General features: G+C 40.6%; 2 protein-coding genes across 6 annotated transcripts; one reads left to right on the top strand and one right to left on the bottom strand.

The window, feature by feature from the left end:
- The first annotated feature begins 3415 nt into the window (after nucleotides 1–3415).
- On the top strand, nucleotides 3416–14963 carry LOC148414955 (serine/threonine-protein kinase tousled-like 1-B). 5 transcript variants are annotated; one of them, XM_088428948.1, is made up of 22 exons: nucleotides 3416–3849; nucleotides 5219–5340; nucleotides 5777–5845; nucleotides 6741–6779; nucleotides 6886–6961; nucleotides 7039–7082; nucleotides 7178–7261; nucleotides 7349–7423; nucleotides 7537–7629; nucleotides 8132–8242; nucleotides 9303–9439; nucleotides 9521–9712; nucleotides 9798–9864; nucleotides 9989–10086; nucleotides 10174–10255; nucleotides 10332–10423; nucleotides 10508–10597; nucleotides 11070–11239; nucleotides 11701–11836; nucleotides 11915–12026; nucleotides 12818–12925; nucleotides 13248–14963. In XM_088428948.1, the coding sequence occupies exons 1-22, from the start codon at nucleotides 3723–3725 to the stop codon at nucleotides 13395–13397; spliced, it is 2274 nt and encodes a 757-aa protein (XP_088285074.1). In that variant the 5' UTR covers nucleotides 3416–3722; the 3' UTR covers nucleotides 13398–14963. The 5 variants fall into 5 exon arrangements, with proteins under 5 accessions (XP_088285074.1, XP_088285073.1, XP_088285076.1 ...); XM_088428947.1 differs by having other exon boundaries at nucleotides 7172–7261; XM_088428951.1 differs by having other exon boundaries at nucleotides 3424–3508; nucleotides 7172–7261.
- An 870-nt stretch (nucleotides 14964–15833) lies between these two features.
- On the bottom strand, nucleotides 15834–23302 carry gorasp2 (golgi reassembly stacking protein 2). The gene is made up of 10 exons (XM_088428952.1): nucleotides 23127–23302; nucleotides 22423–22503; nucleotides 21333–21536; nucleotides 21176–21262; nucleotides 20961–21091; nucleotides 18734–18866; nucleotides 18527–18650; nucleotides 18274–18378; nucleotides 17708–17833; nucleotides 15834–17161 (listed from the first exon to the last, which is right to left on the bottom strand). Exons 1-10 carry the CDS (start codon nucleotides 23187–23189, stop codon nucleotides 16932–16934), a joined length of 1284 nt encoding a protein of 427 aa, XP_088285078.1. The 5' UTR covers nucleotides 23190–23302; the 3' UTR covers nucleotides 15834–16931.
- Between the last annotated feature and the right edge of the window lie 4292 nt (nucleotides 23303–27594).

Raw genomic sequence — 27594 nt, 5'->3', positions numbered from 1 at the left:
ATCTATCTTTCTATCTATCTATCTATCTATCTATCTATCTATCTATCTATCTATCTATCCAAATTAAATCATAAAGTAATGCAATATTCAAAGTAATGGATTATTTACTAGTAATTGATTATTACTCAATTACCTAAAGTAAATCATTAGTTTAGTACTTAATTCATTTAGTACAGTCATTGATAGGCATTTTTTAGCCAAACACTTGATAAAAAAAAAAATAATAATAATAATATAAACTACTGTGAAATAAATGTATGGCTTTAAAAAAATAAATGAATAAAAATGTCGCTTGAAATTAATAAGATAAGCATTGTATTTTGCCTAATATTAGCGACTAATATTACATATTTTTGATTCCACAAATCTTTTCCAATTTTCAAATTCAGTGTACAATTGTCAATAATTGTAATAAAATTTAAGAAACACCTTTCAGTACTTTGAATTGCATTTTGACTACCATAATGCAATGAATATTCAATAACTGTGGTAGTATTCATCAAGAGAGCCTACATATTTATTAAGGGAGATATATTTGGTACAGTTTTTGTTCAAACTCAATTTTGTGGCCTGCTATTGTATTGTCAAATGGCAGTTTGGGAGGCAATTTATGAAATGTCTGACACAATGTCCTGAAATAACCTGCCTGCAGCTTGGGAGGACTTCCAAAAGTGTGTGTGTGTGCGTGTGTGTGTGTGTGTGTGTGTAGCTGTGGATTATAGTACAACATATTTCTGTCGTCAGTTTATTGAATCCTCATAGCTTTAAGACTATTGCTCTGTTACTATGGAAACCACGTGGCAAAAAAAAGAAAAATCAGGTTACCACAAGCAGGTGCTTATGAGGTGCAGTATGATTGTGCTTCTGTCTCTTCCTTTAAACGATATGACAAGTGCAATTATAAAGCGACTGCTACACTGGTTTGACACGGGCTGGGGAATTGCTTTTTATTAATTACCAACATCTGAACAAACAATTGTACAGTATTTTGAAGTTGCTGAGTTTGTTATTGTACCAATCTACCGTACATGGAAATGTTGACTGAACCTTAGTGTTACAAAGGTAATAAAAGGACAAAATGTAGTCCGAATAACTGACTGCTGAAACACATTTTGGACCGCTTGTGTATACTACCCTACAAGGAGGCAACAGCATTTTGATGCACTGCACCAAATTTGGAACAAAAGACCACATGTTGCCCGAGACATATCACTATGGCATCCCACCTGCACACCCCTCCCTGCAACCACCATCCAAACTGAAGCAGACATGCACACTTTGTGACCTACACTCTGCACTGCAGCAATTATTATTTTTTTCCCCACATGCTTTTATATATAGTACATATCTTCCATGTTAGGTCGCGAAGCAAAAAGCAGAGAGTGAGTGATGATGCGAGGAATGTAACCAGACTTGCAAGAAGAGCCATCTTGAGTACGACCCGGAGGCCAAACTCCTTCAGTAGACAAGTTCAATAGCGCTTTCATGCTTCTTATAATGTTTAAATATTTCACTACTTTAAGATTTGACCATTCAAACACCAAACATACATTTCTGTAGGAAGACGGGGGCAACAGCTCCATGAATCCACTTGGGATTGCATCCACAATTTTATATAAAACAGTCGCAATGTCATAGAGGTGGGGAGAGGAGCCAAAAATTGTACTCAAGTAAAAGTACTGTTGCTTTAGAATAAAATGACTCATGCAATTAATATTTAATGGAAAAGCTACTCCACTAATGCATAACTGGTAAGTAGCTACACATTTCAGTTTTTCTTAAAATATCTTTGGACATATTCAGCCATTGTCCTGTGATAACTCCTAAATAAAACAAATAAAACTTTATAATTAAAAAAATTATAATGTAAAAAAAAAAAAAAAAAAAAAAAGATTTAGCATCTCTGTAGGAGATTCACTGAAGAAGTTCTGCTTTCTGTGGGATTCTATTATATGCTGCTACCGGGCTCTGCTTGGTTGGTGAAACAAACTGAATTAAATGTCACCAATGTTTGATTTGTGAACAACGCCTAAACAGGAAGCCCCGCTCGCCGAAAAAAAGAAATCACTAAATGAATATGGATGAAAATGAAAGCAGCTGCCCCCCCCCCCCCCCCCCCCCCCCAATCATTGCCAGTCCACTATTTTTTCATAACAAAAATTGTAATGGTGTCTTCAGACTGAACTGTGGTACAATGGGTTATTTTTGGCACTCGGCATCTAATGCACCCTGATGAGCCTGGAAGGGGTCTCCTCCCACTTGCAGTCCCTTTTGAAGGTTTTTCTTAATTACACAAGATGGGTTTTTTGATTTTTTTTTTCCTTCTTCTTCTGGGAGTTTTGTTTAGGGAATGCCATTGTGTATTTGTGATGTTCTGTGTGACGCTATCTGTGATTTATATTTCACCTGTGACGCCACATGAGACTGGTGATTCAGGGCTATATAAATAAATTTGAGTTGACTTGAAAATACGTCAAGTTGAAAATTATTTTGTCAATACTGATGAACTACCCAGTTCTGTTAAAAAATTGGGAAAAAAAAACAAGAACATAGATTTAATTATTAAGATTTAATAAGAACTCACAAAAAGGAATGGGAAAATATTACATGATTCCATTGTGAGTATTATAATACAGGGAGCTACTTTTTGATCACCCCGTAGACAATTACGACTATTAATTTAGTCTTAGTGGGCGGCATGGCTTAGTGGTAGAGTGGTCGTCTCCCAGCCGAAAGGTCGTGGGTTAGATCCCCCGACCATCAAGACCATGTCTAAGTGTCCTTGAACAAGACACTGAACCCCCAGTTGCTCCTGATGCTGCGTCATCAGTAGGTAAATGACTAGTTAGTGTAAAGAGCTTTGAGTACCTAAGGTAGAAAAGCGCTATCTAAGTGAAAGTCCATTTACCATCTTGAATTAAACTATCAGTGTTTTTTGTAATTTTTTAACTGCTGATCTTAGAACATGTGTCTGTCAGTCTATCTATCTATCTATCTATCTATCTATCTATCTATCTATCTATCTATCTATCTATCTATCTATCTATCTATCTATCTATCTATCTATCTATCTATCTATCTATCTCTATCATCATGTATATCACTATACATATCACTATATAGCAGTGCACTTTACCGTACTGTATATTATTTTGCTGTAGTATAGTTTGTGTTGTCTCGCGCATTTCCAGTGTCACCTATTCTTCCAGAAGTTTCAGCCATTTTTTTCATGGGGCGTTTGTTGTTTTGGTCAAAACGAAAGGCTGTTCTCGAGTCAATGTGCAGCGGCGCCTTCCGGTGAACATACGGTCGGTGTCAAGGCGAGAGAAACGATCCCAGATCAGTGTCTCATTTGTGTCACGCCCCCCCCTCTCCCTTATCCCTCCTCATTCTCGCTGCTAGGTGAGCGCTGGCCTCGCGATAGTCACGGACTGGAATCAAAGCCCCGTTCGAGAAGTGGATGCTGACAGGCGCGCGGCGCAGTCAGTCGCTCGGTCATCATGCAAAGGTTATTCCGCTGGATCCGCTCCTTCGAGCCTCCGAGGAATCCGCTCCTCTACGACCGCAACATTGGAGACGTTTAGCCAAAACATCGACGCGAAGCAAAGTCACCGGGCGTTTGTCGCGGAGGGTTAGAGCAGGTGTGACTAGATGGAAGGCAGCTCGGCGTTTCCTCGACCGACGGTGTGCGGGCTGGCTCCTCTCGGCGGCAAAGTGGCTTGATGAGTGTCCAAAGTAACAGTGGAAGTGGTGGTGGAAGTTTGGAGGCGACGCCATCTTGGTCGCAGCTCTCCTCCTCCCCAACGATTTCTCAACAACATATAACGGCGACCGCAAAGCTCAAGGAAGGTACATGGAGCTCGACAAGTGCTCGGACGGCTGTCTTCGTCGCCGAATGTGTGTTTTCGGCAGGGGGGCGACGTGGCTTATTCGAGCAATGTCGTGCTAACATTTGTTGGAGTGAAAATGGATGTCAAGTTCACTGATGTTCCCTGTGTGGGAAGCCAAACGTCAGCTGTCACTTGTGTTGACGGCTAGTCGAAGTAGCTTCGAGCTATCGTGACCGCACAAAGGCAACGCTGTACTTGAATTTGCCTTTTTGTGTTTGACCGCCGAGCGTCTTAATGACTCGCTTGTTGTCATTCTTGCCACAGTTGTCGCCGTTTGGAACTATTTGTTTCCCAGCTGCAGTTTAATTGCAACTACTTGGTGTGCCCGCTGCAATGCTTGTGACGCTTCAAACGTATGGAACGGACACAATGCCAGTCATTTAAACGAATGACAAAATTCAGCATGCCTGTCAGCGGCATTTACCGTGTAGGTGTAACGTGGCGAAATAACTAGTCAGTATGTATAACAGTCATTTTAATATCGTGGAGATGTTTCCCCGTTGTGAGTCATTTCATTCATATTTACAGTAAACCCATAAAAACATCTATGTAACATATGCAGAGTATATATCTATCTGAAGTAGTCCAAACCACACAGTCCTTTGTCCTCAAGTAACCTCGAGCAGGCCTTGTTGTGTGCGGTGGTTGGTTGCTTGAGGATTTCATAATGTCTATTATTCCTTCTAGGGCATGCCCTGGTGCCAAAAGCTGTGTAATGATGACAGCTAGATAATATCCAATAAGGAAGCCCGCAGCATCAATAGACAGTGGGTGCATAAAACCTAAGCTTCTCTGCCTGGAAACAGAATGTCACAAATGTAGGCCCGGGCAGGCTGTTTAGTTACACTAGTGGATGTGCAACCTATTTGACAGGTTTACAGATTTAGCCATGGTGATGATATTGTCATATAAAGCATTCTTTTTATAATGCAGGACTTTAGAGATTAAAAGTTGTAACCTGATCTAAGCTTGTTTGTTATCCAATATTAACTGTTTTAGTTAGTACCGCGTGTTATACTAGTTCAGCATTGTGCGGTAAAATAAAAAAAGCATACAGCTGTTGGAATAAGATTTTTAGTTAAAATTGGCCTTTCCTGATGCTCTTTGTGGAGTATTCTATCTCCTTTTAGACTGTCATGAATGTCATTGGGCATCATTGCATGACAGTGCATCTTTTAATTAGCCACCTACTACTGTCCTATTTCATCCTCTGTTCATTTACCCAGTATAGTGTCCCTTCATTCCTCTCTAGATGCTTTAACGCCTGCTTGTCACACAGTCTTGTTTCGTTTTTACACATGTAACCTTACACTACTCCATTGCACCAGGCCCCATGGAGGAGCTGCATAGTTTGGACCCCCGGAGACAGGAGCTTCTTGAGGCCAGGTTCACTGGAGCTGTCAGTGGCAACACGGGAGGCAGCACTGGGAGCATGAGTGGAGGTGCCAAGGTAACAGCACACCACAGAAAGTCTTGTTTTTCTGCGTCACACAGTGAACACAAAGCAAGTAGATACAGGAACAATCACAGAGCCCTTTTGTGCATCTTCTTTTTATTTGAACCTGAAAACTGTCAAAGAAACGCATTCATCGTCAGATATTAGTCAGTGAGCATTCAAGTTGTTCCCAATCGTACTTAGGCTACAGCAAAGTAATTCTGAAGCAAGGTCTTCATTACATACGTCAACAAACTGTTTCCATTAAAAGAAAAAAAGTTAAATATGAAAGTGGATTTCAGTTTTGTGCTGTGGATTTCATTTTCTATAGCTGCTTATTCTCACAAAATAAGAATAAAAAAAATTAAAAAAAATGTATTATTGTTGTTTACACACCATATTGTATATGTTCACAATTTTTTTCTGAATGATCCTTTGTGCTTTTGTGCAGGGTCTCGCCAACGAGTCTTCTAACCACAGTTATGGAAGTCTTGGCTCGTCTAGCGATAAGGAGTCAGAGGTAGATGCCACGCCTTGTGTTTTCTGCTATCACTATAATGTGTCCAATACCAAATGTAACAAGAACACTTTTCTCCAAGGCTGAAAGGTTTGTCACTTTTGAAGCCATCTGAGAGTTGAGTTTGTCATTTTTCAATATACCCTACAAATGAGGGCATTGAGCTTACAAAGGTCATTGCGAGACAAGCAGGGACACTAATTTATTTATTGATTTATATTTATGTGCTAGATTCTCTACTGTACTGTAATTATGACTTTACTCCAAAATAGCATAAATTTAACGACAGGCTTGAGATCATTTCGACGAGTGTTCAAATTTCAGTCATACTTTTGCTGTTGAAACGAAATGTGCTTTAATGCAAAGACTTCTTGTAATGATCACCCCCACCCATTTCATTCTATTGGATGCGCATGATCAGGACCTTGACTTTAGGATCCTAGATTAGCACAACAAAGGACAACTTTGTTGGTATTGGTTATACATTTATGGATTACATCCACGTTAGCTGTCTGAATTGCCTTCATTTGGAATTTTGTTGAACCGCTTTTTGCCCTCATCCATTACAAGAAATTACAAAATTAGTTTTGTAAAATACAGTATGTGGACATTAAAAGGTAAGGTTTTTTTTTTTTTTTCTAAGTCTACACAGAAAATCTACTGCCACCACAATAAATAAGTTTCCCCAAAATGTGGTCTTACAAACTAACAAACAAATAGACCCACAAAGTTTAACAACCACAACTCTGTCTTACCCGAAATAATTAGCCATAGAGGTACAAAAATGAGCAAGGGTGGTTATAGGGGACAGCATTGTCTTTCAGTTATTTTTGTGCTCGACCCACATGTTTTTCTGTCTCTCCCACGACCTGCGCATTTCCCTCTCTTCTCTACATAGAACTCTGATTTGAAAAGAGGGAGCTCCCCTGCCTACTCAGTATGTACTTTCTTTTCCTGTTGAAAGCCAGCACAGGAGCTTTGTTCGTTAAAACTCAGGAGACCTGAGAATTTTCTCTCCTCCTCTGCTCTGTGTCCACTTACAGACCCCAGAGAAGAAGCACTCTGAATCATCCAGAGGGAGGAAAAGGAAAGCCGACACCTATTCAGAGAGCAGTCAAGGTGAGGAAACCTGGATATGTTAGTGGATTTGTCAGCCTTTTTATGTTTGTGGTCATCTGTTCTTCTAATTCACGCAGGGAAGTCTTCTACACGCGGACCCAAGATCAGCGACTATTTCGATGTGAGGCTTTCTTTAGCTTTATTAACTCTAAAAGATTTGTGTCTTCTCGAATTTCAATCAGAATTCTTTATTGTCTTTTCCCTGCAAAGTTTCAGGGTGGAAATGGCTCTAGTCCGGTTAGAGGCCTGCCATCGGCTCGCCGGTCTCCACAGAGTTCACACTCGGCGCCTGGCTCAATCGTAAGTGTGTAACACGAGTAAACACTATATACAGAAGCGGAGACTATATGTCATTTTCACAGTTAAATAACAGTGCCGTCTTTGCAGATCCGCCAGAACAGCTCCTCCCCCACCAGTTTGTGCTTTGGGGAACACAATCCCAGATCCAGTAAATTTGTCCAGGTATACTGAAGCATTGTCATTTCTCAAACATAGTCTTTTCTTCCCAAAGCTCTGAAGATTTGTTGCGCTATGTCGTCATCAAAACAAATTTTCCATATGCTCTGCAATTTTAGACGGAGTTAACAGGACTGAAACTTGCTGCTCTTGAAAGCAACAAGAGTCTGGACCTGGAGAAAAAAGAGGGCCGAATAGATGATCTTCTCAGGGTGGGTTGACTGTCTACAGGACACCCTTTGAGTTAGCAACAAGCACAAATTATTTTGACATTGTTACACAGTTGTAAAAAGGTCAGGGAAGACTCCTGATTTCTTCAGCATACAGACATTTTGGAGTGTTCCAATTTTTGCAAGAATTTGATTAGATGATTTCCTATTCCAGCGTGTGAAATCCATAGAGATTTGCTTGGATGTGTTTGGTTTGAAAGGTTAGGCTCCAATAAACACATTCACTGATGAACCAGAACTATATTGTTATTAACTCTAACAGTATTGCGTTTTAACTGTTAATGCTCTTCTGGTGACCAGACAAAACTTCCCACTGAGATCTGCAAAAGACACCTGCAAAGGGGACTGTTCATTTTCACTTTCTGTTGGCTTAGTGTCTCAACACTTTAGTCCATATAATGTGCCTGGTAGTGGTTTATTTCTGTGTATCAATCATGAAGATGAACTCTTGCCACTATCCTTATCGCCTCCTTATCTCGCACAGGCTAACTGTGACCTGCGGCGGCAGATCGATGAACAACAGAAACTTCTGGAGAAATACAAGGAAAGGCTCAACAAGTGTATCACTATGAGCAAGAAACTTCTCATAGAGAAGGTATGTATTGTTGTATGCATGCATGCACAGCCACTTCCTCCTCGCCCTTTAGCTTTATCTTGATGTGTGCTGATGCTGTACAATGGAACTATTTGATTAGATTTAGCACATGAGCGGACTGAGCTTGGTGGTATTAAAAGACTAAAATGGCAATGACATATTTTGAACCATGTTTTTTTTTCCCCATATCTGACATGTTTATGATTTTTTTTCATCCATGTAATGTGAACGGTACTTTTCAGATTTTTTATTTTCCAAATATGACACTGGCCTGTTCCGTATGTGGATATAAACTTGCTACACACAGAAATTGACGCTCTTGGAGTATGAATGCTCATCCGTACAGATTCGACCTATACATCATTTAAAGACAAATATGCTCCCCATGCAGGCGAAAGAACATGTTTGGGAGACTTTTTGCATTGGGACGTCCTCTTTTTTTTTTTTTTTTGTGCATCAAAAATCCGATTTGGTCATCGCGACCTGCAGGGTTAAGGTAGCCTATAATTGTAAATTACAAAGGGTGCAAAATAATTTGGTTCAATTGCACATATACAAAACAATACAGTAAAAATATTAATTGAGCTATCCTTTTTTTATATTAAAAATAAGAGTACTCACAGGGTAAAATCAGGCATAATCCATATTGTTGCTCTTTTACCTAGAGCAAGGGCTAGAAGTGTCAACAAAATTGCTCTACAGGATAAGGCAAAGCACATAACCCTCCCCAAGGCAGTATTGCAACTAACAGTCATTTTGTTCTGTGACTAGGCATTATTGTGAACTCTTGAGAGGGGGTTACAGTAAATAGAACTCTTACAGCCTAGAGTTTTTAAAGTCTATCAGAACATATTGTATCTACTTTGAATGTCTCATATTTTCTGAGTACATCATCTCCCGCAACTACACTATAATTGATCAACACAGCGGGGAATCAATCCACAATATAGTAATAAATGAATGTACAGTATAGTGTTAACTTGAAAAAGAGCTTCTAAGTAAAAGGCTAGTCACTGTCAAGTTTTTCATTTTTAATTGTGCCTGCCTACTTCTTGGACAGAGCACCCAGGAGAAGCAGTCATGCCGTGAAAAGAGCATGCAGGACCGCCTCCGCCTCGGCCACTTCACTACAGTTCGACACGGAGCATCCTACACAGAGCAGTGGACTGATGGATATGCATTCCAAAACCTCATCAAGTAAGATCACGTTTTTCAAGGTTATCATCTGTCGTGGGGTCATGCTTGGGCAGCACATAACTGACGTACGGCCGTATGCAGGCAACAAGAAGGTATCAACCAACAGAGAGAGGATATCGAGCGACAGCGAAAGCTGCTTGCCAAGCGAAAGCCTCCAAACCCCGCCTCACCCTCCCTTTCTCTGGCCTCAACCTCCGAACCCAAGCAGAGAAAAACTAAGGTGGTCAATGGAAACGATTCTGACCCCTTCCTCAAGCCATCTCTGCCCCAGCTGTAAGTTATACGCAGAGGAGAGTTGTGAGGTAAAATTAACCCTAACTATGTGACTTTTTTTTTTTAATCTTCTGTTTCATTTTAGATTGACCCTTGCAGAGTACCATGAGCAGGAAGAGATATTCAAGCTTCGACTTGGACATCTCAAGAAGGTCAGTCGGTAGTTTTGTAGTCTTGCACAAAATTGCAGAAGACAAAGTTTTTTTTAATTAGGGATAGAAAGGCATGTGTGTGGACGAAAGACCGAAATGGTTCAAAGTTGTGTTTTTTGTGCAGGAGGAGGCTGAGATACAAGCGGAGCTTGAGCGGTTGGAACGTGTGAGGAACCTCCATATCAGAGAGCTGAAGAGGATCAACAATGAGGACAGCTCGGCGTAAGTCCAAACTCTTCTGTTCAGTGCCGAAGAGTGTTGAAAAGAATTTGCATCCAAATTTAATCACTTGGCTCCTACCTCGCTCAGGTTTAAAGACCATCCCACACTTAACGAAAGGTACCTGTTGCTACACTTGCTGGGCAGGGGTGGCTTCAGCGAAGTCTACAAGGTAAAGTCTTCATGCCTGCATGTCAATTGTCAATTGTCAAATTGTACAAAGATGTGTTAGCTTCATTACCCGACAGGCTTTTGACTTGTTTGAGCAACGCTACGCAGCTGTTAAAATCCACCAGCTCAACAAGAACTGGAGGGAGGAGAAAAAAGAGAACTACCACAAGTAGGCTTTGACTTGCTTTTGAGCGATGTACACACACACACTTGTACACGAATAAAATAGTGGTTGTCATTTATGCCCTTCCAGGCATGCATGCAGAGAGTACCGGATACACAAACAGCTGGACCACCCCAGAATAGTCAAACTATATGACTATTTCTCCCTGGATACTGACACGTGAGTCACCTTTGACCTCTGGCTGGTTCCACCGTACCTGCGGTTGTTACTGTCATATGCTGTCTTTTTTTAAACTACTTGTAAAGCATTCAGTCTTTGTATATTTCAAGTAGACAGTGCACATGGCAAAGAAAAGCCATCATTAAGACTACAGCACGAGCTCCATGTGTGTTTGGCCTCCAGGTTGAGAACACATAGAGGAAGTCAGAGCAAACAGTACATACAGTATGTTACCCATTTTGGAATGAGTAAATAGTGATGACATTCACGAAAACGTTTGACTCCAGTGTAAAACCTCAATGCCAGAGTCCCTTAGTCTAGTTTAATGGTGTGCGTTCTTTGCTTTTTCTTGTGCATCTGGGTGAAATTTACTTATTCCTTACCACCAACTGACAGTATTTTTCTCTCGACCATATCTGATGCAGTTGACTGATACTTTTGTCGCTTTCGCCTCCTTATCTCCCCCCATCAGGTTCTGTACCGTTTTGGAGTTCTGCGAAGGCAATGACCTGGACTTCTACCTGAAGCAAAACAAGCTGATGTCAGAGAAGGAGGCCCGCTCCATTGTCATGCAGATTGTCAGCGCCCTGCGCTATCTCAATGAGATTAAACCGCCCATCATTCATTATGACCTCAAGCCTGGTGAGTATAATTTGCAAAATGGAAATACATTGTCACAACTTAAAAAGCATCTCAAGTGTCTTAAGAACATCCAAAAAATTAGGATTTACTGACATACATACCATTTTTTAAATGCACCCAAGAACTTTGCTTGTTTCCATAAAGCCCATGGAAATGAGCCACAAATACATTTTCAGAAATAGAAAGCATAAAAAAAGATTGACTCGGTTGTATAATTTGACACTTGAGGCACACCAAACTATTGCATAAAATATAATATGCATAAAATGATATACTTTAAAAACAAAAGTTCCTTAAAATGTCTCTTTTTAAAACTTTTTGGTTTCCAATTTTTGCAATCATGCATGAGATCGGTAAATATTTAATAATTACTCTTGTTCCGTATCCATATTTTGGGGTTCTTTCAAATAGTTTTTCACCCCAACCACCATTTGTCCTGTAAATTGTGTCAAATGCTACAGGTAACATATTATTAGTGGATGGAACTGCTTGTGGAGAAATCAAAATCACAGACTTTGGACTGTCCAAGATTATGGATGATGATAATTACGGCGTGGACGGGATGGACCTCACATCTCAGGGAGCGGGCACCTACTGGTAAAACTCACACCCCCTCATACTGAAAGAATGGGGTCTGTCCCATCAGGGCTCTGTAATGATAACGAGTGTGTCCAGGTACCTCCCTCCGGAGTGTTTTGTGGTGGGGAAGGAGCCGCCAAAAATCTCAAACAAGGTGGATGTTTGGTCCGTGGGCGTTATCTTCTTCCAGTGCCTCTATGGGCGCAAGGTAAATATGAAATCAATACGTAAATGTCTGTTATAGAGTTGTACACTGGGTGTGTCGCTCGAAAGAATGCTGTTGAATACAAAAGTGCCAATACATAGTGTTAAAACATGTGTGAGATAATATATCGATTAGAAACAAATGGTGAGTTAAGAATTAGCTAATGAATGTGCTGTATGGCCAGTAGTACTGCATAATTAGGTATGAACATTTAAATAGAAAAATACTTCACACAAATGACTGGTACCTCTGTATTCGGAGAACTTTTTTGAAGCCGTCGCAAACAGACCAAAAGTGAACAGAAAAGGAAAAAGAAATCAGCATGCTATTGATTATTTGTGTGAATTTTGCTTTTCTGTGCAATGTATTTTTTGTACAGACTCTACATACCAACAAGTTAGATTCAGGGCGCCCGTTTGTTAGCTCATTTTGTTGGTTAAAAAAAAACAAAACAAAACAAAACACTGAATTCTTTACATGGAGAGCTGCTCCATCAGGAAAAGATGATCAAGTGGACTGTTGTCACTATACCATGCTTCCGGGAGGAATTTAAAAAAGCCAATCACTAATCATTAGCACTTTTATTCCCTAATTTGAAACACACCTGTTTTATAGCATAAAACTTTAGCCTAGAAATGATTGTGTTGATCATAATCGATAAAACCAAAATGTTTGCTTTCATTCAGCCTGCCAAAGGAAAATTTAGTCCACTCTTGTTTCTTCATGGGTTGTGTTAGCACTGAATGTTCTCAAGCTGTGTTCTCAATTTGTGTCTTTGATTTTTGTTTCACCAGCCTTTTGGTCACAACCAGTCTCAGCAGGACATCCTCCAAGAAAACACCATCCTTAAAGCCACTGAGGTCCAGTTCCCCGCTAAACCACAGGCCAGCACGGAGGCCAAGGTATACACATATGCGCGCCGCTCACTGGTTACTACTTTGATGCATGCAATCAAAGAGCTGAATCACCAAATGCTTTCTATATGAAAATAACTGTGCTCACTTTTGACAATTCTAACAAAACATGTCATAATTATAGTTTGCGTTGCTGGACTGCATGATATCATATTTGGAGTAGACTGTACACTTCGTTAGGTACCGATACCCCATATCAGATTTGCTCCATGTCATAATGTACAAACATCCATGAAATATTAGTATTTGCATTGTAATTGAAGTCGGCCACGTAAATTAAAGGAGCACTCATCCGCCATCTGCTCGGCAGGCGTTTATCCGCCGCTGTCTGGCCTACCGCAAGGAGGACCGTTTCGACGTGCACCAGCTGTGCTCCGATTCCTACCTTCTCCCTCACATGAGACGCTCCAACTCCTCCGGCTCGCTTCAGCCCGCCGCCTCGTCGCTCGCCACCTACTGATCGGCTCGCGTTGGGATTGACGGCACCATCTGGCCGCTTCTGGGGCAGAAGTGATGGCAATATATCATCGTTTGTGGATATATATTTTTTTTTTGTAAGCAGAGGTCTTCCAGGATGGATCAATTAGCAAAAGAGCCCAATTCAAGGGAAAATAGAAAGAAGATGGTAGGCTGTTGTGCGCCGGCTTTAACTATGAACGAGGGGAATCTCCTCAATCGGAGCCGCATAGAACGAGGAAGAAAACGATGGGACTTTGGTGGACTATATTCAAGAGGCTTTTGAAAAGCTTGAGGATGCCCTGTTTGTGCACGCCGTTCAACATGGCTGATTGTAGCTTCATCAGAAAGACTGGTGCCTCCAAGGACAATGACTTGGAGAAGTTTGGGGAGCCTTTGACACAAAGGAGGGGGAGGGGGTCCAGATTTAAAGGAAAAAAAAAACTCTGGAGTTGATTTGCACTTCCCATCCAAATTGTGATCTACTGGTGCCGCAGGTTTGTTGAAATCCAACAGTCCGCTTATTACCACATAAATGTCAGTCCATTGTTGCTGTCTAGGGAAAAAAAAAAAAAATCATGCACCAGCCTGGGGTTAGCTGGAAGGAACTGAAGACTGGAGCTGCTGATTACTGGATTCATGTGCCCCTTGCATTTACAGAAGGAGGCTTACCCCTCGCTTCCCATCTTCTCACATTGTTTTCATTCAGGAAGCTCACGTCTTTGCTGCTACAAGTCTTGCTCTTAGTTTGTCTTTGGCCGCCATTCAGTACAAACTTGAATCATTTTCCCCGTTTTGGCTATGTGGATTGTTTCGCTTCCATGTAAAGTCTGACCTATTTGGAGGAAGACAAACGCTGTGATTCACATGAACGCAACTGGGTGCATGGAGGCAGTCTTTCGGGGTTGAACAACGATTTTTTTTTGTAGTCGACGCTCACGTGATAATAGTGGAGTAGATGTCAATTAATCAATTACGTCCTTGATGTTTTTGGGTTGTCAACTCACTTGCACAAGTGTTTGCTTTCAGTCTCCAAATTCAGGCTCACGCCCCATTGGTAGGTACCGGCCAATCACATTCAGACACTTTCATTTAAACATGCCTGGTTTATGCTAACTCAGCACCTCCTTCGCCGCGGAGCCCACGTTGCGCAAGCAATGGCCATCAATAGACTCCGAGTGTGCTAACCGCTTGTCGATTAGTCTGTTCAACCCATATTGTGCTTTTAACATTGTGACATTTTTAAACATGACTACTAAAAAGCCACCTTGGCCAGAAAAAGCAAGTCTTTAAAAAAATGTGTTTGACTGAAACATACCTGGAGTGAAAGTCATTCAATCAATGCCCTCCCCACCCCCTCCCCCTTGTAACACGTGCCCTTTTGGACGAAGAGGGCGCGCAACCCTCTTGTGCAGTTGGAAGCATGATGTGCATACCTTGTTTAATAACATTTACCATGTGTAGACAGACGTCAAGCGCAGCTGTTAGTAAGCAACATGTCGGACCATATTAGCAGGAACGGGACGCTTGGCCATGCCATTCAAATGCAATAAAAATTGCCTTCAATGTCCACATTCCTGCTGTCATTGCTGTGGGCTCGCATAACCTCACGATGTACCAACACGAGAAAAGGTGTCGGTGATACAAGCTGACAAAAATTACACTTCCAAGTAAGGTTATAGAGTGAGTCTGAAAAGCACTTAGTGATGGCTGTGCATGCCGTAGTGGTTTACATTCCATGCTATTGGTTTGAGACAAATGCAGGGCAAAGGTCAGTTGAGATACACTTAATCTCACCCCACCAAGATTGACAAATCGTTTATTAGATTTTTTTGAGCATATTATTACAACTGTTACTAGTGAGGCAGTATCGCACTCGTCAACATATGCATAATACTAGTAGCCTACTACTTGTAAAGCGTAGCAACGGCAGTCATTGACAAATTTCAAATAAATGCTTGAAAATGCTGTTCAAGCCTCATTCACGCATAATTTTCAGTGTAATATATTACTAAAAGTCCCACAGCATTTTTTTTTTAACAATTCTTTGTTCTAGTAGTACAAGGATGTAGATACCTTTTCTCTGAGGGCTGCACACAGGATATAGCCATATGAGCCACATTTGTTTTTTTTTTTTGTTTGTTTTTTTAATTTCTATGATTTCAACTGCTCAATTAAAGGCGCTTTTTTGAGAGAGGAAAAAACAGGTATAATAAGGCGTTTTAGAGTTTTTTTAAGCAACAATGTGTAAGTTGTTTTTAAGGCGTTTTAGTTCCATGTCAATTCAAACGCTGATAGTCTTGCAACATGACACCTTTTGTCACAAGCCACTAACATTACGTGAGCTTGTGGACTAAAGGCGACTGAACTTGTCCTACAAGAGACCGACGAAAGAAAGGAAGCCATTTTCCCATACGTTTGTAAAAAGGAAGAGGCCGCATGGGGAAAAAAAAGGTCTGGATTTATTGCTTGCACTTTGCATAACGGGAGTTTATTCATTTACAGTGACATCTCGTGGCCGGTCAGCGCAACTTTTAATTCGATAGAGTAATAGCCACAATACAGGTAGGACTCTGAACTGAATTTCGTCCCGGCTAGCCACTGACCACACCATGGTGGTGCATGGAATACATATGATGTGACTTTGCCTGCCCCCATTTTGTAGTCGTTTATGGTATATTGTACATTTTTAAAAAGAAATAAAAACGAGCAATTGTAGTTTTGACGCAACCTTAAAAAAAAAAAAAATGCTCAATGAACTCAATCTAAAAGTTCCAACACAATTCAAGTTCAAATATCGTACAAATGCGTTTCCAGTAGTTCAATTTAAAAAAGTGAAACTTGGATATGAAACTGGATGCATATTAAAAATGGACTTAAATAAAATTGTTTTGATCCTGCTGTCTAATTTCCTGAGATTCAGCATTTTGGGGCAAAAGTTTCACCATGTCCTGAAAATGCACTTGAGTTTCACTTTTTTGAACTGATCTACAGAGACAACTTTTTCCACAACATTGGACTTTATTGTGATGCACCAGTAAATGGCAGGAATACAAGGCTAGACAGTTTCTTAATTAGTGAGCATTTTATAGATATATTCATCCTGTACAATGAATGTACCAAGATTAGTACGACAGCGCAGGCTCTCTTTTCTGTTAGACTACATGATTGATAATTATGAAAAACCTTTGCTCATACAGTATATTTAAAAAAAAGGATTAAACGAATATTTCAGTCAATTGTAGAACACTGAACATTCTTATACCGAAGACAATCGAAACAGCAGAAAATTGAATGAAGGAGAGTCTATGGCAAAGTGAAGCGTTATTGAAGGCAAGCTGCAGCGCGACCTCCACTGCAATATCACAATCTGTTCATGAAGACATGTTCTTCATAAACCTCGTTCCCACCAGGAATCCCTGGGTGTTCCGCTTGGCCAAATAAATAGAAAACGAAAAACAGACAGGAGAGGAGAGGAGAGAAAACCGTGTGTGTGCGTGTGTGTGTGTTTCGGTTCGATGGTTGATACATTCCCAGGTTACGAGGACGTTAGCGTCGTCTCCGTAGGAGGCTGCAGTTCCGTGGTGTTTGTGACCTCGCCGACAGACGCCGTGGCGGGCGTCACGGAGACGGAGGCCGCAGGAGCGACGGCGGTGGAAGAGGGCAGAATGGGGGCCACGCCCTGAGGCAGGAGGGGAGTCAGCTGGGTGGGCAGCATGGTGGGCAAGGGGGGCAGGGGGGCCAGGCCAGGTATGTTCAGGGGGGGAACTGCAATGGAAAAAAGGGGACGTTGAGTCACATGGTTTTATATATATATATATATATATATATATATATATATATATATATATATATAACAAAACATATATATATATAAACACAAAATGTATACACAGTGCAGTGTGCTCATAAAACGCACTATGATACATAATTGCATCATAATTGATCATAATTGCCATCTTACAGGCTGCAGCACTTCTTTTGTGAAGCTTTGCACTGCTGACTTACTGCTTGGCTACAATATATAGTTTTTAAACAATAAAAGGGCACGAAGAGATGATACCAGTCATGGATGGATCATGATTGGCATAAACATGTACATCACATTGAAATACAAATGTAAAAATGATTGTTAATGTTTTTATCCGGTCATGTTTATTAATTTCAGATTGTTTTCTCCATGTTAAACTATAGTTATTCCCTTTAATCTATTCATTTTATTATCTTTCGCCATCTGAAAGATATTATTTGGATTCACAATTTTTCCATCTTTGGTTTTGGTCAAAAATTTGGAACAGATTATTCTTCATGTACCTGTGGTTCCGGGTGGCATTAAGTTTCCTGTGCCCGCAAGTGAGATAGCGCCAAGGTCCGGGAGCGGCAAGTTGAGATTGGGAAGGTTGGGCAGTGGGGGTAAACCACCTGGGAGGGGCATCAAGCCTTGAGGGAAAACACAACATGAAAAATAAATGAAGTCCTTGTTATTCACCCCCCTTACCACAATGCAACATTTTTGGATGATATAGAATATATTATTTTATAAAAATCTTTTTTTTTGTCGCCCTGTCAAACTCTGGAAAAATAACTCTCTATTCAGCATTTAAAAAAGTACAATGAAATACTATGACTATTTGAAAGAACTGCCACCTAAAAGTCAACGTGTTTATTGTCATGCACAATGTAGAAACAAGTTTCTCTGTAAAATGAAATTCTTACTTTTACATGGTGGTTTCAAATAATGTGCATGTGTGCATGGTTGGTTGCGTACACCTGTGTGCAAGTGGTGTGCAAAAGAAGGAGCAGTATAAATGGTGCAAAAATTCAGTAATAATGTGCATGGTATTGGCATATCGCCATTAACCGTAACCGAAATGACCTACCTGGTAGCGTGGTGGCGGGGTTGAAGCTGGCCGTGGCAGGATTCAGGGGGGCGAGGGGGCTGAGGGACGGATTGGAGGAGGGCAGCAGAGGGACTGTGGGCAAACCTGGTGAGGGGCGGATGAGCAACAGTTGACACAGGTGGTGTCAGTTTCATTCATGACCCCAATGACAGCGCCCATGACCCTTTGCGACTTGGTTCAATTCACAGTTGTAGTAACGCAATTATTTTCCGGAAACGAAAAGAGACATTACCTGTCTGCAGTTCGCTAGGCATGGTAGGCGGTGCTGTATTGATTGAAAGGCCTGACAGTGAGTCCTCAAGGCCAGGCGGGAGCGTGGAGGCAGTATGAGGCGGAGTCACAGCCGACAACTGGACCTGAACAATTATTGATTGATTTTTACAGCTGCAAAAAGACACTGTCCCCAATGTGAATACTATGAGAGCAAGCGCAGTAGGACCTCAGTGAATCCATCCTTCAACGGACTGACGGGCTCGCCGGAAGCGTTCCCTGGGAAGCTGATCTTCTTCCCCTCCTCAAAAGGTCGCGTGGGAATCCTGTGAAGGTATCCGTAGCCAATCCCGCATCCGAGGCTGCGGCGTGAAAGAACATGAGTCGAACAAGGGTGACATTTTAAGTCAAACGTATCTGAGAGAAGCCTGCTTTTAAATACCTGCTGACGTGCTTTGGGAGAAGAACATGACAGAAAACCAAGTAATTGCTTGCAACATGGCAAGTTTGAAATTGATGCTTCTTGCCTTCTAATGCTAAGTATCTACAGTTATATTTCAATTTCTGTAGAGAGACGGGTAAACAAAAACAACAAGACTCGTGTCCAAGAAAATTGCTGTCTTCATTTGCTTTGTCCATGTACTCAAATTAGACATTCCGACTTGTGAGGCCCTGAAGAACAATTGTCTTTTACTGCTGATGCTTTAACTAAATGAAGGTGAGTTGCTTCCTTCCATACCATCTGGATTTGTCTAGACGTCCAGATTCTCAATGTGCAAAACTATAAATGAGATGGAATGGTTTGTCTTACTGCCAGGAAAGAAGTTTTAACCAAACAACATAAGCTATAAACAGCCCAATTTACCTCCTAAGTTTGTTTGTTACAACCCTTGTTCATGGTAGTTTTTCTAAGTGGAACCTTGATTATTACAGTCCCGTTACTAACACCAGCGTTACACAAGACAAGGCAAACTATAAGTAAAAAGGATTGCACAGGGACCTATTTGCTTGCATTATTTTTGTAATCTTATTTATGACTTATGTTTACACTAGGCAAGGGCTGATATCAGAGTCTGAATGTATATCAACGTTGAGCCAAATTATCACAATGTCATGGCATTAAAATCACAACTTTATTTTTTTACCCCCATTTAGCACTATGTATTTTATTTTTAAAGAAAATACTGAATATTTGGTACATTAAGAAATGTGTGACATGTTTAGTAAAAATAAACTAACATCCCTCAAGATTTGTGGTATTTGTTTTTTAATTGTTCTTAGTAAGCCACAGTGCCCTGTCACTTCTAAGCTATTTAAGACAAAGACCTCCTCCTTATCCTCCATGAATGCTAAGAAGGTTAAAAAAAAGAAAGGTGCCATCTTGCCATACAATTATTTTCAGGGGCAGCTTACTGAGTCAACTCAGCAAGCACTAGTGATAGTGTATCAAACAACATGGAAAGAAAATCATCTGAAATATGTGTTTTCAAAAGAGCTTTCAAGGTTATCAATTAGAACCCTTAAAATCAGACAAAAAGAAAGATTGTTGGACTAGCATGAGCATAAATTTGTGTTTCTGATAAAAAAAAAAAAGCTTTTTAAGAGGAAAAATGCTTTTTTTTAGAAGTCATGTTTTATGAGCCATCTTCTAAGAGCCATAATGGGCACAGAAGACACGCTGAGTGTCATAACTTGATTTTGATCGGTAAGGTTTCCTCCAATCCTCTCCCAGAAGTGGGCGACATCATGAAAATGAGCATATTTATTGGTTTAGATACACAAACGTGTCATGTCCAGCATGCTGCTTACGTTCGAAGAGTTAAGACAAATACCTTGTTCTCCATGCATGCCAACAAGGTTAAAAATAAATAAATAAATAAATAAATATATAAATCAAAATTATCCACTTTCAAATTAATATTGTGTATTGCACAGCCATTTAATCATAGGACCAACATTATCATGATCAGATTGTGGTTTACAAATTCAGTCTTCATTCTAATTCAAAAGTTGGATAATGGTCTAATTTGGACATGCAATAGGCAGAAAATTAATGCCAGCTATGCCCCAAAACATCCAATTTCTATCGCATCTGTCTTTCTATCCTGGTAACAGTCTGCCTACCCTGCCTGATACTGGGCGAGAGGAACAACCATTCATTACATCCAAATTCGCCTACTACCTAACAGATGTTTTTGGAATGTGGGAGAACATGCAAACTCCACACAGAAAGGCTGGATCAGCGACTCGAAGTTAACGTTGAAAAGAGTGAGGCAGATGAGCACTCAACAATCAAAATTAGACCATCAAATGCCCCCCCCCCTTTTTTTTAACCGTATGATAAAATTAGCATTGGAGAATGAATTTCATAGCACTAACACTAAGCATGACATTGGTATTCTTTTCGAAAGAAACATAAATCTCATTTACACTGCAAAAATGTTGAAGTCTATTACCTTCCTTCTCCTCCCCAGGCACCGTTGGGCGTGATGACAACTTCTCTGCAGTTGTCCGTGTCTGTGTTGTACACGTAGAGCTTCAGGCCCTTCCCCTCATGGCTCTCGATCAAGGTGAAAAGGTCCTCAGACTGTTTGGGAATAATACAGATTCATTCGAAAGAGGTAAGAAACACAAACAACATGCAAGCATAACGCGTGTTATGACAGCCCACCTCATTCATAACGGTGTCAGCTCCGATGATGTAGTCAGTGTGTGGCCTCAAACCGGCAAGGGCTGCAGGGGAATTTGGCTCCACATCCTATTAAGCATGCAGGACGTGAGCCTTGGATGACATCAAAAAGACAACCGCGCCAGTGATGTTTGCATACCAAAACGTGCCAAACATTCTCATTGGCTCCTTCAAAGCTACAGAAGCGAATGGAAACGCCGAGCAATCCCTGTCCCCCCCACAGGTTGCTGGGTGTGACTGTGGACTCTCGCAGCTCCAGCGTCTTGGAGGAATACACCAACATCTTGACTGGTTTCTCCACACTGGCTTTCAGAAGGTCCTTCAAGGTGTCATTGTCCTTGTTCTGTGGACCAATAATGACAGAGAAGAAGTAATTAGGGAATACAGCGAGCAGTATTTACAGGATTTATTCAGAGTTTTTAGACTAACAGGAAAAGATCAATAAAAACAAAACAAAAAAAGAGGCGGACAATAGTCATAAGAGGTCCAGTAATTGTCACTGTAAAAAAAAAAAAAAAATGGAAATTTCCATTGTCCATGCATATTGCATTTAGCCAAGAGGACATTGGTTGACTATTTTGAGAATTCTAAAGGAATAGTATGCTTGTTTAGCCATTTTAAGCAGTATAAAGTTAATATAGTCTATACTTAATTTGTTGATGAAACTATTTTCATGTACAATACAATACCTTCAAAAACACATTTTCCACATGCTGTCAACTGAAAATGACATTTTATGTACTGAAGGTTTTGATCACGACCCTCTGAGGATCAGTTTGACCAAACCCAGAAAACAGGTGAGCCATGATTGGTCATTACTTAAGCCTTGAGCACATGCGACATCGTTTTACTGTGTTTGTAAATGTATTAATACAGGAAAATTTATTCCGTTTTCAAACCATACGGAATATATATTGTTGTTACTGCTGAAAATGACTAAATAAGCTTACTATCTCTTTGTTTTCGTTTTCTTCAAGAGAGTGCAACAGTAAGTTTCAACTACGTAGACTTATTAAATAATTGTGAGATTGACAGTAAGATTGGACACTAAGGATTACTCTTCAAAATGTGATTAAAAGCTGTGGGATGGGTAAAAACATTGCTTTTTGTATGGTCTATCAATATAGCATATATTCACCATTTAAGGAGAGTGGGGGTAAAATAGGTCCCCCTACCATTAAGTGTTGGTATATTTAACAACTTTCTTTGACGTTCCATTATTGACTTACCAATCGGGTGTTATTGATGGAGACAATGAAGTCAAAAAAAGGTTCCAGTCCTGCTCGGTGACCTGGAGAGTTCTCCTGAACCTGCAAGACAAAAATGTAGGGTTTGCCACACAATGTCTCTCAGCACTTGGACCTCTGAATTAACCTCAGTCGAGAAGTAGTATCTTAGTCTTGAAGAGAACATGTATAAACAGAAAGTAAATGCTTTTAATATCATTCTACTGCTAATGCAACCGAATGTCAAATGCATAGACTGCCAGGATTAGCATTCAGCTAACGAGGCTCAAATTAAAATGAGTCCAAATATGATGGAGTATCAGACAATTTACTACAGAAACAAATTATGCATTATACAAGTTAAAGTGCAACATAGCGTATGATGACAGCATTCTTGATCGCACAAACCAGCCTGGCAAGTGTCATTCACTCAGCACAGCCGCGTAGCGTGTAGCTTGTAGCAATTCTAATGCTACGGGCGGCTTAATTTTAGCTTAAAGTTGCAAGTAACAAACTCGAACAACAAACATGGCACAAAACAACGGTAACGTTGCACGCAAGATTTGTGTTCCTCCTCTCCATAGGCCAGACGTGACATCCAGCTTGGTCGTCAACACAGTGCTAGGAAATTAACAATGCTAGGCTAAATGCTAGGAACAGGATCTCACTCAGGATGTGCAAGCAAAAAAAAAAAAAACCTCACTCACCCGGAGTACGTGGTAGCCCTCGGAGCCACCTCCCGGTATCTCCACACTCTGCGATCCTCCCATGATATCGCGTTAAGGCTTTTGCGGAGTTTATGGCAAGCCGATTCCAAGGACCGATGCAGTACCCCACTACTTGTACTCACCCGGTACACGTCGTCAAATGAGTCGTCACCTGCTGCGCATGCGCCGTTACGTGGCAGGAAGTGGAAACGCCACTTGGCTCCGTATGTACATACCGTTTGTACATACCTGTACAAAGTGTTGGGTACAGGTACACTGTTCACCACACCACCACACCACCACACACAGGGCGAGTAAAAGTGCTAAATGTCAGACATAATAATAATAATAATAATAATAATAATAATAATAATAATAATAATAATAATAATAATAATAATAATAATAATAATAATAATTGGGCGGACACTAGGACCATGTCTCTCACCCAGTAGGCATTTTGCTATGATCCTTTGATGCTTTGAACCTGTTGGCTTTATCTTTGCTGTTTTGGACTTCGTTGTATCAGTTTTGTGATGGCATGCGAAGAGTAAAGATCTCCACTAGCACAGCAACGTGTAGTTTCATCGCCTCGCCACAATAATAATAATAATGATAATAATAATAATAATAATAATAATAATAATAATAATAATAATAATAACAATAATAATAATAATAATAATAATAATAATAATCTTTTTTAATGACTAATGTCTAAATGTACTGGCGTAGAATCACGATTATGGATTTGTCTGCACATGTCTGTCAGAACTGTTTTAACCCTCTGAGGGTCAAATTAAGTTTTAATACTGTTTTTACGTCGAGTAAAAAATGACTTATTAAATATTAATGTGGAATAGTTTGGGAATTTTCATTTTACTGTTGCAAATCTGCAACAGTAAGAGGGTTGAATCATAATAAATATGACTAATTTAAAGGAAATGTATGTTCTGTCAAGTAATTATAACAAACAATGCATTTGGTATGTTACAATTAGGATTAGTATTCAAGTTTTCCCCTTTGAAATTCTACACAAATCAGTCATGAGTATGATGTGATTTTTGGTATAGATAAAGTCCATCCATCCATCCGTTCATTTTCGTCATTTTCTTGCATACTGCTGCTTATCCCAGCTGTCTTTGGGTAACAGGCGGGGTATACCCTAAACCGGTTCCCTGCCAATTGCAGGGCACATATAGAAGTGACAAACAAACTCACATCCATGCCAAAGGGATCCTTTGAGAGTCCAATAGGGTGTTCTCTGTATGATTTTGAAAATTGAATTTCGATTCCTAATTTAAACAAACACATAGCACTTTCTGCAACATATGGTTTTCAGAAAAGGTTGTAACAATAAAAATAATTAATTGTTCTGCAGTGTACTGCATCATTCTCTTACTTGTGTGCTTCTGACACGTGCCACACATTTTTCATTCATAGGCTATTACACACAGTATTGTATGACAGATGTTTGTAATAAAAAATGCAAATGTTTTCTATTAATAATGGTTCTTTCGTACCAAGAAAACCTTATACTGTACTGGATTTCAATAGCAGTGGCTGGCAGCAAGGTTTGACGGTTAAGGCAATCTCCACTAGAGAGCGCAAGCATTCCTTTCTTCACTGCCACATCTGCATTCACGTTCCATATTTTCATGACGACTTTAGGAACGTTACGAAACTGTCATCGTTCTCTTTGGAGCAGGGATGAAGAATCTAATTATGTTCTCCCGTCTCTCCCTGCTTAAATTTGCGATGCTTCCCTGGACATAAATAAACAAAAAACATCAACAACAAGAACAACAACAAAACACGTATTTCTGATCCAAGAGAGTAGAATCGTGGCAGATCGTGTAAATGTGACTAAAAGATAAAGGTGAAAACTGTGAAGCTGGGAAGAAGGAATGGAAAAATGTGGGATTTTGATCGGTAGGTGATAACACAAAGACAAAAATACAAGACAATTGGACACAAAAAACGTGTGTGCGTGTGTATGCCAATAATCATAACGTGTAATAATGACCATTGATGGCATTTAAACTATGTCCTTCATCATTGTGTCCGCTTTTCAGGAAGGTCACTTATTTATCATTTTACTTCCTTGGATCTGATTTTCTGTATTCACCATGGATCCACTGACAGTCACGGTGAAACACATCCTGTAAATAAACAAAACAACAAGATTAGGGATTGCTGTTGTCATTTACACAGTCATTCATCCATCCATCCATACATACATCCATCCAACCATCCATACATCCACAATTACATCCATCAGATATTAACCATGAACAGTGGTCACAACCTTATATTAACAGAATGTTTGGTAAAAGCTTCTGAGTGCTCACATTTTTATTCCCTGCATGGCCTGTGCTATTGCATGTAGTGGCTTTGTATGAGGAATGGGGATAAATACTTTAAGGGACACCATGTACTGTAAGTTAGACTGTTTTTCATTACGGACAGCAGCAGGAGGTGCTGCATTTACCATTGTCCGTAGGTATAACAAAAACATGGCAGCCTCCGGAGGTGCCACCCCCCATGTGAGATAATTGAATGATAACTAGACCAACCATTATATTTAAAACATACTGTTGGTCGTTAAGAACTATTTATTTGCACGTTTTTTAAAATTTATAAACATTTCATGTATTCCTTTTTAATGAAAAACTGTCTAAATCTCTCACAGTGTCCCTTTAAGGGAGCCACTTTGGGCTGCAGTTACCAAACTAGAAACAAAACAAAAAATAATTTGATTATACAAAATCAGATGTTGTGTTCATTTATGTTTTTGCTTCCCAAAAGTTCTAGTGTGGCGGTCAACTCTTAACATTCTCTTTAAAACCCCTACCGCTGGGAATAATGATGAAAGATAATTTAAAATGATCAGGTATCATGAAATCTAATTTGAATTATGTGACACAAGGGCAGATGCATTTCCAACAACCGTGTGTTCAATTATCAAGAAAGTATGGGTATGATTGTGCATCTTTGCAATCACTGAAGCATATTTAGTATACCATGTTATCAGGTAAATAAGTGAAATCGTCATTGATTGTGTCAAGTTGTCCTTTTGACACAAATTGTGGTCCTCTGATGATGTCAGTTCCATCTTCTTCACTGGGCTAAAGTCGTTTTTGCATGTTTTTTTTTCAATTTCTGATTTCTCTTTTGAGCCAGGATGCATTTAGCTTTCCATCATTTGAGAGATAGAGAGGCTACTAGCCCGCCACCTCCTTATTTGTAACTATCAGTGTTCTTGTCTTGTACAGCCAACATATGACTCAAATATATGGCTCCCCTCTGTGAGCCGTCCCATTATCGTGGTGGAAGGGTTGGCGTGCTCCAATGATCCTAGGAGCTAAGTTGTCAGGGGATTTATACCCCTGGTAGGGTTACCCATGACAAACAGGTCCCAGGTGAGGTTCCAAACTAAGCACGGCTCACAGACACTTTATGATGAAGAAGATGATTGGATTGGGTATTTCCTTACCCGGATGCGGGTCACCCGAGACCCCTCTGGAGCCAGGCGTCCGTTTTTGAGTGGGGGGACGGGTCTTGACTGTTGTTTGTGCCTATGCACCAAACAGCAGCTCAGAGTATCCACCATTTTTGGAGGCTGTAGTGGAGCGTGCAGCCTCTGGGGACTCCCTTGTTCTGGAGACTCCCTTGTTCTGATGGGGGACTTCAATGTTTACGTATGCAATGACAGTGAGACCTGGAGGGGTGTGATTGGGTGGAACCCACCTGTCCCTGATCTGAACCAGAGCTGTGTTTCGTTATTTGACTTGTGCTCATAATGTATTGTCCATAACGAACACCATATTCATGCATGAGGGTGTCCATATGTGCACTTAGCACCAGGACACCCTGGGCCACCTTTTGACAATCTACTTTGTGGTGCGGTAGGATGCCGGTCAAATCTGGAAAACCCAAATGTATAGTGAAGGTCTGCTGGGATTGTCTGGCAGGGTCCCCTTTCAGAAGGCGTCAGAAACCTGTGGATCGTGACCGAATGAACGAGATCCCAGATACAAGCAGCCAAAATGAGTTTCCTCCGCACGGTGTCCAACGAAAGCTGGCAACCACAGCAACCACAACAAATAATCTGCTGCAAAAGGCCCAATCATGAGAAATGAATGCCAACCGTGGGGGAAGACTCCATTTTCCCCAGGTTGTCCAGACAACTCTGAGGCCAGATGCGGTACTGCAGTCTGAAGAAGCTACGATCATCCTCATTGAACTGACAGTCCCATGGAAGGAGGGTTGTGAGTAGGCGTTTGAGCAAAAAAGCACCAAATACCAGTATCTTTTGCATGACTGCAGGGAGAAAGGACGGCAAGCATGGCTCTCCCCAGTCAAGGTCGGCTGTAGAGGGTTCCCTGCCCTGTTGGTGTGGCGGGTGCTCACAACTATTGGCGTGACAGGGAGGGAGGGAAAGACGGCAGCTCGCAGGACTGGGGAG

The sequence above is a fragment of the Hippichthys cyanospilos genome, chromosome 12, assembly GCF_059441005.1.
Source record: "Hippichthys cyanospilos isolate Australia breed blue-spotted pipefish chromosome 12, RoL_Hcya_1.0, whole genome shotgun sequence".
NCBI classification, from domain to species: Eukaryota; Metazoa; Chordata; class Actinopteri; order Syngnathiformes; family Syngnathidae; genus Hippichthys; species Hippichthys cyanospilos.
Note: the sequence above shows the minus strand (reverse complement) of the source record. Positions and strands in the feature narration are given on the sequence as shown.

What these genes read in the sequence shown, in the direction of transcription:
- LOC148414955 (XM_088428947.1), top strand. Translation starts at nt 3,723, where the DNA reads ATGAGTGTCCAAAGTAACAGTGGAAGTGGTGGTGGAAGTTTGGAGGCG. An exon ending in AAAAAAGAGAACTACCACAA is followed by an intron (nt 10,424 to 10,507) that starts GTAGGCTTTGAC and finishes ATGCCCTTCCAG; the next exon opens with GCATGCATGCAGAGAGTACC. An exon ending in TCATTATGACCTCAAGCCTG is followed by an intron (nt 11,240 to 11,700) that starts GTGAGTATAATT and finishes CAAATGCTACAG; the next exon opens with GTAACATATTATTAGTGGAT.
- gorasp2 (XM_088428952.1), bottom strand. Translation starts at nt 23,189, where the DNA reads ATGGGAGGATCGCAGAGTGTGGAGATACCGGGAGGTGGCTCCGAGGGC. An exon ending in CCATCAATAACACCCGATTG is followed by an intron (nt 21,537 to 22,422) that starts GTAAGTCAATAA and finishes ATTGGTCCACAG; the next exon opens with AACAAGGACAATGACACCTT. An exon ending in AGAATGTTTGGCACGTTTTG is followed by an intron (nt 21,263 to 21,332) that starts GTATGCAAACAT and finishes CATGCTTAATAG; the next exon opens with GATGTGGAGCCAAATTCCCC.